The 12,032-nt window shown below is 36.2% G+C and overlaps 2 protein-coding genes across 4 annotated transcripts in view; one reads left to right on the forward strand and one right to left on the reverse strand.

Moving 5' to 3' along the window:
* The first annotated feature begins 3,390 nt into the window (after nt 1-3,390).
* Nucleotides 3,391-7,549, forward strand: polr2l (RNA polymerase II, I and III subunit L). 2 transcript variants are annotated; one of them, XM_061887150.1, is made up of 3 exons: nt 3,391-3,509; nt 5,992-6,097; nt 7,296-7,549. In XM_061887150.1, exons 2-3 carry the CDS (start codon nt 6,003-6,005, stop codon nt 7,402-7,404), a joined length of 204 nt encoding a protein of 67 aa, XP_061743134.1. In that variant the 5' UTR covers nt 3,391-3,509; nt 5,992-6,002; the 3' UTR covers nt 7,405-7,549. The 2 variants fall into 2 exon arrangements, with proteins under 2 accessions (XP_061743134.1, XP_061743135.1); XM_061887151.1 differs by having other exon boundaries at nt 3,396-3,509; nt 5,976-6,097.
* LOC133542896 (cleavage and polyadenylation specificity factor subunit 7-like) overlaps nt 7,426-12,032 on the reverse strand; it is an 18,623-nt gene continuing 14,016 nt past the window's right edge. Inside the window, exons 7-8 of one of the 2 annotated variants that reach the window (XM_061887148.1) lie at nt 10,912-11,056; nt 7,426-10,836 (exon numbers count right to left, since the gene is read on the reverse strand). In XM_061887148.1, coding sequence (XP_061743132.1) covers nt 10,650-10,836; nt 10,912-11,056 — 332 coding nt within the window. In that variant the 3' untranslated portion in view covers nt 7,426-10,649. Of the gene's footprint in view, nt 10,840-10,911; nt 11,057-12,032 lie in introns of both variants that reach the window. The other variant, XM_061887146.1, reaches the window with a different exon arrangement.

Raw genomic sequence — 12,032 nt, forward strand, 5'->3', positions numbered from 1 at the left:
TTGTTTAAAGGCCTACTGAAACCCACTACTACCGACCACGCAGTCTGATAGTTTATATATCAATGATGAAATATTAACATATACGGCCTTTTTAATTTACTAAATTGCAATTTTTTTCATTTCCCGCGGAGTTTCTTGTTGAAAACGTCGCGGAATGATGACGCGTGCATGTGACGTCTCGGGTTGGAGGGGACATATTAGCGCAGCACCACTTGCGGCTAAAAGTCGTCTCTTTTCATCGCGCAATTACACAGTATTCTGGACATCTGTGTCGCTGAATCTTTTGCAATTTGTTCAATTAATATTGGAGAAGTCAAAGTAGAAAGATGGACATGGGAAGCTTTAGCCTTTAGCCACACAAACACACAGTGTTTCCTTGTTTAAAATTCCCGGAGGTGAAGCTTTACGATGGATCAGAGCGGTCAGGCGGACATGGATCCCGACCACTTGTCAACCGGCAGGTTTCGGTGAGTAAATTGTGGTAAAAAGTCGCCTCTTACCGGAGATCTGCGGAGCTTCCGCCATCCATGCAGCTGCCGTGACTTCCCTCAGACACTGGCGTTAACACACCCGTGGACACACCCCTCCGACTATCAGGTACTATTAAACTCACTAAAACACTAGCAACACAATAGAAAAATTAAGGGATTTCCCAGAATTATCCTAGTAAATGTGTCTAAAAACATCTGAATCGCTCCCAATGGAATCGCCTTTTTTTTTTAACTTTATTTTTTTCTAGTCCTTTGCTATCAATATCCTCAGCCACGAATCTTTCATCCTCGCTCAAAGCAATGGGGAAATTGTCGTTTTCTCGGTCCGAATAGCTCTTGCTGCTGGAGGCTCCCATTATAAACAATGTGAGGATGTGAAGAGCCCTCACACCGGTGATGTCATCGTCTGCTACTTCCGGTAAAGGCAAAGCTTTTTTATTAGCGACCAAAAGTTGCGAACTTTATTGTGGATGTTCTCTACTAAATCCTTTCAGCAAAAATAGGGCAATATCGCGAAATGATCAAGTATGACACATAGAATGGACCTGCTATCCCCGTTTAAATAAGAAAATCTCATTTCAGTAGGCCTTTAAAAAAAATGAATTCATCATTAGGTAACAGAAATTGAAAGTATCGTAAAAAATATATATATATATATATTTTATTCTGTTTTCGGTCACGTGATGTGGTTAAAAACCAACACGTTCCCTGCCTTGAAGTCCGAATAGCTAATCATACATCCTGACTTTTCTTGTCATTTATTTGCCGGAAAGCAAATGAACCGGTGAGGGTGATAGTGAAAAAACTTCACTTTGCAGGTTTTTGTTTTAACAAATGAATTCATCATTAGGTAACAATAATAGAATATATCGTAAAAATAAAACATTGTTTATTCTGAAGGTCCAGGCCGGAAGTGTTTTCGGTCACGTGATGTGGTTAAAAACAAACACGTTCCCTGCCTTGAAGTCCGAATAGCTAATCATACATTCTGACTTTGATTGATTGAGACTTTTATTAGTAGATAGCACAGTACAGTACATATTCTGTACAATTGACCACTAAATAGTAACACCCCATCAATCAATCAATCAATGTTTTTTTATAGAGCCCTAAATCACAAGTGTCTCAAAGGGCTGCACAAGCCACAACGACATCCGCAGTACAGAACCCACAAAAGGGCAAGGAAAAACTCACCCCAGTAGGACGTCAGTGACAGTGACTATGACAAACCTTGGAGAAAACCAACTTAAATCAGTTTTTCAACTGATTTAAGTTGGGGTCCACTTTATTCAATTCATGGTAGACTTCCTCAATAGTTTTGACGTGCACCTCCAATAAAAGATTTTAAAATCTGTGATTTATCGGCTTTTCGTACATTAGTCTGTACACGATAGGATGTGCCGAACACCTTCGCCAACGCTTTACCCTTCGATTTTTAGTTCAACACTTGCAAAAAAGTGACTGTTACTCGATAGCACAATGAATTGTTACAGCTAGAAGAATTGATTGATTGAAACTTTTATTAGTAGATTGCACAGTTCAGTACATATTCCGTACAATTGACCACTAAATGGTAACACTTGAATACGTGTTTCCAACTTATTTAAGACGGGGGTACTTTTCTTGTCATTTATTTGGCGGAGAGCAACTGAACTGGTGAGGGTGATAGTGAGAAAATGTAACTTGACAGGTTTTTGTTTTAACAAATGAATTCATCATTAGGTAACAATAATTGAATGTATCGTAAAAAAATGAAAAATATCTTGTTCTGGAGGTCCAGGCCGGAAGTGTTTCCGGTCAAGTGATGTGGTTAAAAATAAAACAAATTCCCTGCCTTGAGGTCCGAATAGCTTATCATATAACCCAGTGGTTTTCAAATGGGGGTACTTAAAGGTATGCCAAGGGGTACGTCAGATTAAAAAAAAAAATTCTAAAAATAGCAAAAATTCAAAAATCCTTTATAAATATATTCAACAAAATATGAATGTAAGTTCATAAACTGAAAAAAAAATACAACTATGCAACATTCAGTGTTAAATTATGTTAAAGATTTCTTTTTTTGTGAAGAAATGTTTAGAATTAAGTTCATGAATCCAGATGGATCTATATTACAGTGGTTCTCAAATGGGGGTACTTGAAGGTATGCCAAGGCGAAGGTGATATATTTTTAAAATATTCTAAAAATTGCAACAATTCAAAAATCCTCTATGAATACATTTATTAAATAATACTTCAACAAAATATGAATGTAAGTTCATAAACTGTGAAAAGAAAGGCAACAATGCAATATTCAGTGTTGACAGCTAGATTTTTTGTGGACATGTTCCATAAATATTGATGTCAAAGATTTATTTTGTTGTAAAGAAATGTTTAGAATTAAGTTTTGATGAATCCAGATAGATCTCTATTACAATCCCCAAAGAGGGCACTTTAAGTTGATGATTACTTCTATGTGTAGAAATCTTTATAATTGAATCACTTGTTTATTTTTCAACAAGTTTTTACTTATTTTCATATCTTTTTTTCCAAATAGTTCAAGAAAGACCACTACAAATGAGCAATATTTTGCACTGTTATACAATTTAATAAATCAGAAACTGATGACATGGTGCTGTATTTTACATCTTTATCTTTTTTTTTTCAACCAAAAATGCTTTGCTCTGTTTAGGGGGTACTTGATTTAAAAAAATGTTCACGGGGGGTACATCACTGAAAAAAGGTTGCGAACCACTGATATAACCTGTCTTATCTTGTCATGTATTTGGCGGAGAGCAACTGAACCGGTGAGGGTGATAGTGAAAAAAGTTCACATTACAGGTTTTTGTTTTAACAAATGAATTCATCATTAGGTATCAATAATAGAATATATCATAAAAATAAAACATTTTATTCTGAAGGTCCACGCCGGAAGTTTCTGGTCACGTGACACAAGCTTCCTTTCTTGAAGTCCGAACAGCTAATCGTACATCCTGACTTTTCTTGTCTTTTATTTGGAGGAGAGCAACTAAACCGCTGAGGGTGAGTTGAGTAAAGGTTTATATTTTATTTAGAAATATGTTTAGGAGTATTAGTAGTCATTATTGAAGTTGGTAGAGATAAAGCCGGCGTTGCAGCGTTCGTGCTAACAACAGCGTGGGTTGTTGTTAGCGACACGCTGTAAGACAGGCTCGGCAACCCAAAACGTTGAAAGAGTCATATTTGAACAAAATTACAAAAAAACAAATCTGTCTGCTGTAGAAAATTAAAAGTCTTATAATGAAGGCAACACATGACGTAAGTGTCTATATTAGCCTGCTATCAACTGTCGCAGACTGAAGCAAATGTAAGTAGACAGAAATGTTGAAAAGTAATATTAATTCTACACATTTTTACAACATTAGAAACCATTAGTCAATCAGAAGCTACTAAGGTGAGAAACTGCTGGAAATTACTGGCTTTCAATGGTCAAAGGTATAGATGTGTGTGTCCAAGTTAAGGCTGTTTTCTTTTAATATAATTATTACACTCTTTGACAAGCTAGGTAATATTTGCTGTGGTCTGGAACAACATGGCACACAAAAAACTATCAGAAATGCAGCCAATATTATATGTCATGAGACATGCAAAAGTCAGTCTACCCCAACGTAGCTGTGGCTAGTGAAGTAGCTTACCACCACCAGGTGTGAATGAATGATAAGTTCCCACTTCTCTGGGAGCGCTTTGAGTGTCTAGAAAAGCGCGATATAAATCAAAGTTATTTTTTTTAAGTAAATTATATACAAAGAGGTTAAAAGTAATGTATATTAAAGGCCTACTGAAACCCACTACTACCGACCACGCAGTCTGATAGTTTATATATCAATGATGAAATATTAACATTGCAACACATGCCAATACGGTCGCTTTAGTTTACTAAATTGCAATTTGAAATTTCCCGCGAGGTATCCTGTTGAAAACGTCACGGAATGATGATGTGTGCGCGTGACGTCACCGGTGGTAACGGACATGTTCTCCCAGCACCGATCACGGCTAAAAGTAGTGTTTTTTTATCACATAATTACACAGTATTCTGAAAATCTGTGTTGCTGAATCTTTTGCAATTTGTTAGTTAATAATGGAGAAGTCAAAGAAGAAAGATGTTGGTGGAAAGCGGTGTATTGCAGCCGGTGTTTCTTTGTTTGTTGCGGAGCTTTAACACAGAGCGGTCAAGCGAACATGTTTTCTACCACATGTCAACTGGCAGGTTTAGGTGAGAAAATGGTGGTAATAGGTCGGCTCTTACCGTAAACATGAGCGCCGCTTGTTTCGTTCCACCTGCACCTGTCAAAGAGGCAGCTGCGACTTTCTTGGCTCCTCCATGGCTTCCCTCAGAGACACTAGCGGTCACCACACCCCTCCGACTTTAAGGTATGACTATATAATCTCACTAAAACACTAGTAACACAATAAGCAGATAAGGGATTTTCCAGAATTATCTTAGTAAATGTGTCTAACATCTAAATCACTCCCACTGCCCCCGTCTTTTTTTTTTTTCTTTTTCTAGTCCTTCACTCTCACTATCCTCATCCACGAATCTTTCATCCTCGCTCAAATTAATGGGGAAATTGTCGCTTTCTTGGTCCGAATCGCTCTATCAGCTGGTGGATATGATTGTAAACGATGTGAGCTCTAAAACCAGTGACGTCACGCGCGCAACGTCTGCTAATTCCGGTACACAGAAGGCTTTTTTATCAGCGACCAAAAGTTGCGAACTTTATTGTTGATGTTCTCTACTAAATACTTTCAGCAAAAATATGGCAATATCGCGAAATGATCAAGTATGACACAAAGAATGGACCTGCTATCCCCGTTTAAATAAGAAAATCTCATTTCAGTAGGCCTTTAAATGAGCTCACATATACCTACAAATGAGGCATAACGATGCAATATGTACATACAGTTAGCCTAAAGAGCACGTTAGCATTAATTAGCTTGCAGTCATGCACTGACCAAATATGCCTTATTAGTAGTCCGAGTCAATAACATCAACAAAGCGCACCCTTGTGCATTCCCGCACAGCATGAAACCGTTGGTGGACAAAATGAGACAAAGGAGGAGTGGAAGATTTTACTTGTAAACAAACTGCTGCATCACAGTCCCCACTATGGGGAGTTCAAGAACCGGATAAATTAGTAGGACAAAAAGATGTTCACCAAATACTCTCATCAATGAAGCATTAACACAAACACATTAAACAGCGGGCGTTTTAACAATTGGGAAGGTTTGCGTCATGTTTGTCCTCAAACAACATGCTAAAACAAAAAATTTTCCCCCATCTTTTTCGACTTTCAATCCTTTTTTAAAAATGCCCCAGGGAGCCACTAAGGCAACACTAAAGAGCCGCATGCGGGTTGCTGTTAACATTAGTTAACATAAAATTATACTGCATTGCAAGTTATAGCTGCCACGTAATTCAATAAATATTTGTGCATGTCCACTTTTTAATTATATATTGAGTTGGGGTAGGTGTGCTTGTTTCCAGGGATCTTAAAAATGATCATCCCAGTCCGGTGCTTCACCTGTGGAAAGATCGTGGGTAACAAGTGGGAGATGTACCTTGGTCTGCTCCAGGCTGAGTACACAGAAGGGTAAGACATTATTACGTAATTCTGAAATGTTCTATAATGTGTAATACATTTGTATTAAGTATAGTAAGCGCCAAGTAATTCTTGCACGAATAAAATGCCCATTTTGAATGTGTAAGGACAGGACATATTAAAAAATGTTTCACTTTTTATTTTAAAATGTTTTTTGATTTTTTTATCAATTAAGAATCGTTACAAATGAGTATTGCGATTCATTTGAAAACATAGTTTTTACACCTATAGTCATGGCCAAAAATATTGGTACCCTTGCGTTTATTTCTTTTGTTTGCGTTGGAACAACACAACAAAATTTGCAGGCAATTATTAAATAACCTGATATTCATACTGTATGTTATTCACTGTTAATACAACCCTCCCGCCGAGGCCCTCAATGAATACGAGTTTGACACCTCTGGTCTAGTCTATAATTTGCCTCCAACACTTGTGAAATGCATCTAAAAATAGTACTCACTTGGTTGCTGTGAAATGAACAAAACTTACTGTTTTTAAGAATTTCTTGTAACAATTGTGCAATTCTGATCAAATTAACTTTGCGATACTTGTTTTATTTATATAGGGAAGCTACATTTACATTTTAGGGAGATTTTTTTTTACTTATTTGAAACTGCGATGAAGAAGATTGCACAGTAGTACTCTCTAAAATGACAAAGATTCTGATTTAATGAAAGCATATTGATAGAACATTCAAGGTTTAGCTCAGGGGTCGGCAACCCCCTTTTTTTTTTTTATTGAAGATAAAAAGTACGGAACCGTTACACAACACAGCTTATAAACTTAAAAAGTGTGGTGTGCATTTTGAAATAAATTACTTCTTTCCAGTAAATGCTGAATGCTTGTTTTTGAAAACATCTTTCCAATTAAAGTTTTGTCTGCCAATTTCTCACCACTTATCATGCACAAAAAGGTAAGGTAGCCTTGTTTGCAGTGAGGGCAATGTAATCTGTCGTTTTATTCCTTTATTGGATGTATTCTTTGTTTTCTTACCGTGGTAGTGGCACTCTCAAGAAGCTGAGAATATGCTTTTTTACTTTATAGGTATTTAGTTAAATCATCTCCTGCAGCTGTACAACTACAAGCTTAAATAAAGTTGCTGATTGAAAGACCAGTATTGTTCGTTGGCTGCTAACATTATGCTGCTCTCAGCGATTGTAAACGTTTTTTTTCTTTCCCACCCATTTAGTGATGCTCTAGATGCCCTGGGCTTGAAGAGATACTGCTGTCGAAGGATGCTCCTCTCTCATGTGGATCTTATTGAGAAGTTGCTGAATTATGCTCCCCTGGAAAAGTAATTACAAACAGCTTCCTTCATGTATGTTTGGCGTGTAGACATGACTTATTTTTATTTTGATGTCAAATGACAAGAATGTTGCTTTAACTACAGTATACACATTGAAATATTGTTTTTCTGAATAAAGCTGGTAAATGTCACATTTATTTCTGTGTAAGTCAGTTGTATATCAAAGTCAATTACATTTTCTTTTGTGGAAAAGTATCATTCAAAATTATGAGTTTTCGGTAAAACTATGGGTTGCCACTCCCTACTAAAGAGCAAACCAAAAAGTAATTAGAACTGAGAAAGAAAAAAAAAACATGGGTACATTTTAGGGATGTTTTATATTCCAAAAGAATGATGAACATGACATGTTATATACATTTGCAGGTCTTTGCACATGCAAGGATTCTAATCATACTTGGCAACAATCCTATTTTTTCTGTATTTTGACCTGCCGTCCTCCCATTTGTGTGTGTTTTACTTCCACACCAAAAAACAATAAACTTGGGCATTGTTGGAGCGGCACAAACGTCGGTGCGTTGTAGTCTGCAGGGTGTTTGGGTATTTTCAAATGTAAATATTGGCAGGTATGATTGGAATCTGAATGAACATACACACAACATATTCTATGAAGGGTTGACAAACAATTAGAGACTCAACATTTTAAGTCTATTTACAAGTTTGTGCAGAAACTAAAAAGAAAACTCCCCTGAACACTTCGACAGCAGTGCCTAGAGGGGGAAAGGTATATTTTCTAAAAACATTTGAGAACGTATTACAGAAAATAAAGAGAAAGTATTCAGACATCAATCAATTTTTTTCACATTATTTGTGCGATACCTATGAACTGGATTTAACTCCATGCAAAGTGTAAACATGATAAAACGGCTGGGTGAGTTAAATTTTAAGTCGTTGCAAAGATTGCAAAAAAAGTTAAATACATATTTTGTTTTATTAGGTCTAGTTATTTGGTTTTAAAGAAAAATCATGCTTACAACTTTAAGTATGCAACATAAATGTGACCAAAATTGAAGTTGTCCGATTACTTTGTGAAAGCACGTTACACAAGTGTTCTCAAAACTAATCATTGGTGGCATTTTTACATTTAAATAATTTCAAGGAACTTATGACGTACACTACTCACAAATAGTTAGGGATATTAAATACAGGATGAAGCTGAAAAGCAGTATAACCTTTACAGGTGAAGCATGAATTTTCTAAGTCCAAATGTTTCACTACTACATTTTTTTACATAACTTGCTGTTCTCTAAGAAGGAGCTGAACGGTAGTAACAGGTGTGTGAGATATGTATGGATCAATACATTTATTACAGAAAGGCACCTCCAGTCTCACAGGATATGCTGATGACACTAGGCTCAGGGTCCACTTCCATGGACTGTAAGAATATCCTCTATCAAGCTGTTGATCAATTAGGTATGATTTTGGTATTATGTCAAAAAGGTCAACAATATGATGGAGACCTTTTTAGATTCAAATTCTAATTAAAGCAGGACATTTATTGATGGTCAGTGTATGTTTTGGTAATAAAATGTTCATTCCATGAATAAAACAAAAAACAATTGGTTTATTTGAATTTCATTTTGAAGTATACAGTAACTGAAAAACAGTGTTCATTTTCAGGGTCGCGCAATCAATAGGCGTAAAAAACATGTAATTTTATATATCATAACAAAAATTTCAATAAACAGCTGGCAGAAACAAAAAATAAATAAATACCAAAAACATGTTTTCCAACACCAGAGTTTGCTATTTAAAGACAAGATTGCATACGGACTGGCCTGTAGGGATGAAACATACTTTTTGCACGCGGACATTGATAAAAAATAATCTTCCGCCACACATGTGGCAGTACTCACACACCGCTGCTCAGACATGCGCTCGATTGCAGCGGCTGTGCAGATTTTAAAGTTCCGAACACTAAATTTATTCAAAGCAACAGAAAATAAATCAAAGTTTTTTGTCCTAATCAAAGTAAACAATCAATCATAGCCTTAACTGTATCCCGCGTTAATATATAAAAAAATATATATAAATATTGATCCATGATCTTTTGGACAAACAATACGTCAAACTGGTTTTTTCCCTACAGGCCGGTCCATGGTCTCATTTGTGATGACCAACTTCCAGTTCTGGTGTCAAAATATATATATATAAAAAAGTTTTTGGTCAGTTTTATGCCGATATAATTTTTTTATAAATAAATATGTAAAATTACGCATTTTTACATTTTGTTATTGCTCTGGCACTGGAATAGAAAAACGCTTTTTCCCTCCGAATTAATATTTTTTCTTTCCCAAAATGAAATTTAAATAGTCATCCCCCGTTTATGGCTGTTAAGTGGATCCGAGATAAATTATTTTCCACAAAGTTTGGATAATTTAACAATCAAATATTTTATTAGTAGAGTATAAAAAATGTTTTGACTTTCAAGATACATTTTTCAACATCAAAGCCCTCTAGACATTAACACCCATTAGTTACATTTATACTCTTTTAATGCAATATAGTAATGCTGCCTGAGGCTGAGCCAATCAGTAGAAACAATACTAAACCACGCACTCTGATAGAAGTACTCTCCTCTCGTTGCCAATACTACTACTGTATTGATATTTTTTGTTTACTTAGCCATATTTAGGCTTTAAAATACTTAATTTACAAATCAAATCAAGAAATTGTACAATAGGCTTTAAAAAATTAAATATGTAGTAAAGACAATATTTGAGACTAGGGAAGACTGAAATCCAATGTTTTTTTGTTTTTTAATTTCCAATCATGAAATCAAATTTCAAAGCAAAAAACCTACACTGACCATTGATCCATTCAAGGATCAGACACCTTGTAAGGATTTTGCCATCCTTGTTAGAGGTCAGCGAGTTGTAAAACTAATACTAATACTATGAACAGTTGAACATTCTAAAATTAATTACATGCATTTTAGCTTCATCCTGAAATTCCAGTTGAATATTCCTCCTTTTTAAGAGTAGTGCCGATTAAAAACAAATGCCCTTGTTCTAGTATTAGTTATCGAATTATGAGTAGACCCCAGAAAGTAGGCGTACCAGTTTGTCAATGAGATCTGCAATCAACATGGTCTTAAAAGAAGAAAGAAGTGAAAGGGTATTGTGAGAGAAATACTAACAAACAGCATCATCAGGGAGTCTCCTCTGGCTTGGATGTGACGTTTTAAGTGTTGCGATGTGAAAGTGGACCACGAAGCTGTGACGATACAATCTTACCGAGTCAGCGGTAGCGGTCTCTCTGATCCCTGTGCCTGTCCCGCAAGCGCTCCCTTTCCCTCTCACGACTCCGGGAACGTTCCCTGTGCCTCCGGGATGTTCCGGCTGCTTCCCAACTCGGCAACTCCTCTCTGTGGCGCTCCCTTTCCCGCTCCCGATCTCGTACCCGGGTGTCAGAATGACTGCTACTCCTGCTGGAAATCAATCAGGGGTTATTAGACTGTGTGTGATTCATGTCATGTGATTGTGTTGGGGCGCTGAAAAACCTGTGGCCAGAGTCTCCCTGGATGGACACCAGGCAGTCTTTGAGGGAGGTGACCAGGGCTTGGCAGCGCTTATCTGCGTATATTCTGGACTGCTTAATGATGGCGATTGCCGTTAACAGCGTTTCCATGGCTACCCGCAGGTCTCCTGCATTAGACAATGAACACAAGCAGCAAACCTCAGCTGAAATACGCAGCTCACACATATTGAGATAGAAAAAAAAAAAAACCTTATAAAAATAGTTTTCCATCAGTCATTATGTCACAACCCACTTTTATTTGTCTATGTAATTTTTCTGAAATATGCTTTAATGCTTCGACATTGCATTAAAAATGAAAAACATGCACCAAAAAGCTTTTAGATTTGTATGAAATTTTGTGACATGTAAATAAATCATGAAAGGTAAATTTAATGATAAAGTAACAGTGGAACAAGCAATGTGTGGTTTGAAACATTCAGGAAGTATCCACAGTGTTGTCGACAATGCCTTCCATCTTTTGCCCGCCCTTCCGGTGCACACCATGAATATTAACCAACAAGGTAAAGTGGATTTTATTTTTTTTATTCCTAATCATTGCACTGACCAGCTGGCAAAATTAATGAGTTTTGTGATTTCAAACCCTGAGTGCACCACAGGACTAGTGACTGAGTGTGTGCGCTTTGGCAGGCCAGCTGTAAATGAGGAGAGTCTAGCTCAGGGGTCACCAACCTTTTTGAAACCAAGAGCTTCTTCTTGGGTACTGATTAATGCGAAGGGCTACCAGTTTGATACACACTTAAATAAATTGCCAGAAATAGCAAATTTGCTCAATTTACCTTTAAATCTATGTTATTATTAATAGTTAATGATATTTGTGGAAACACTGATCATCTTAATTATTTCTCACAATAAATATATATAGAAACAGATAAATATTTTTATAAATATATTTCGACTCTTTAAAATTCAACATTCAACCGAAAAAAAGAATAAAAAAACAAACTATTTCGAATCTCTTTGAAAAAAAAATAAATAATGGAACATCATTAGTAATTTTTCCTAATTAAGATTGATTTTAGAATTTTGATGACATGTTTTAAATAGGTTAAAATCCAATCTGGACTTTGTTAGAATATATAAAAA

Source organism: Nerophis ophidion, linkage group LG25 (genome assembly GCF_033978795.1).
Source record: "Nerophis ophidion isolate RoL-2023_Sa linkage group LG25, RoL_Noph_v1.0, whole genome shotgun sequence".
Lineage (NCBI taxonomy): Eukaryota > Metazoa > Chordata > Actinopteri > Syngnathiformes > Syngnathidae > Nerophis > Nerophis ophidion.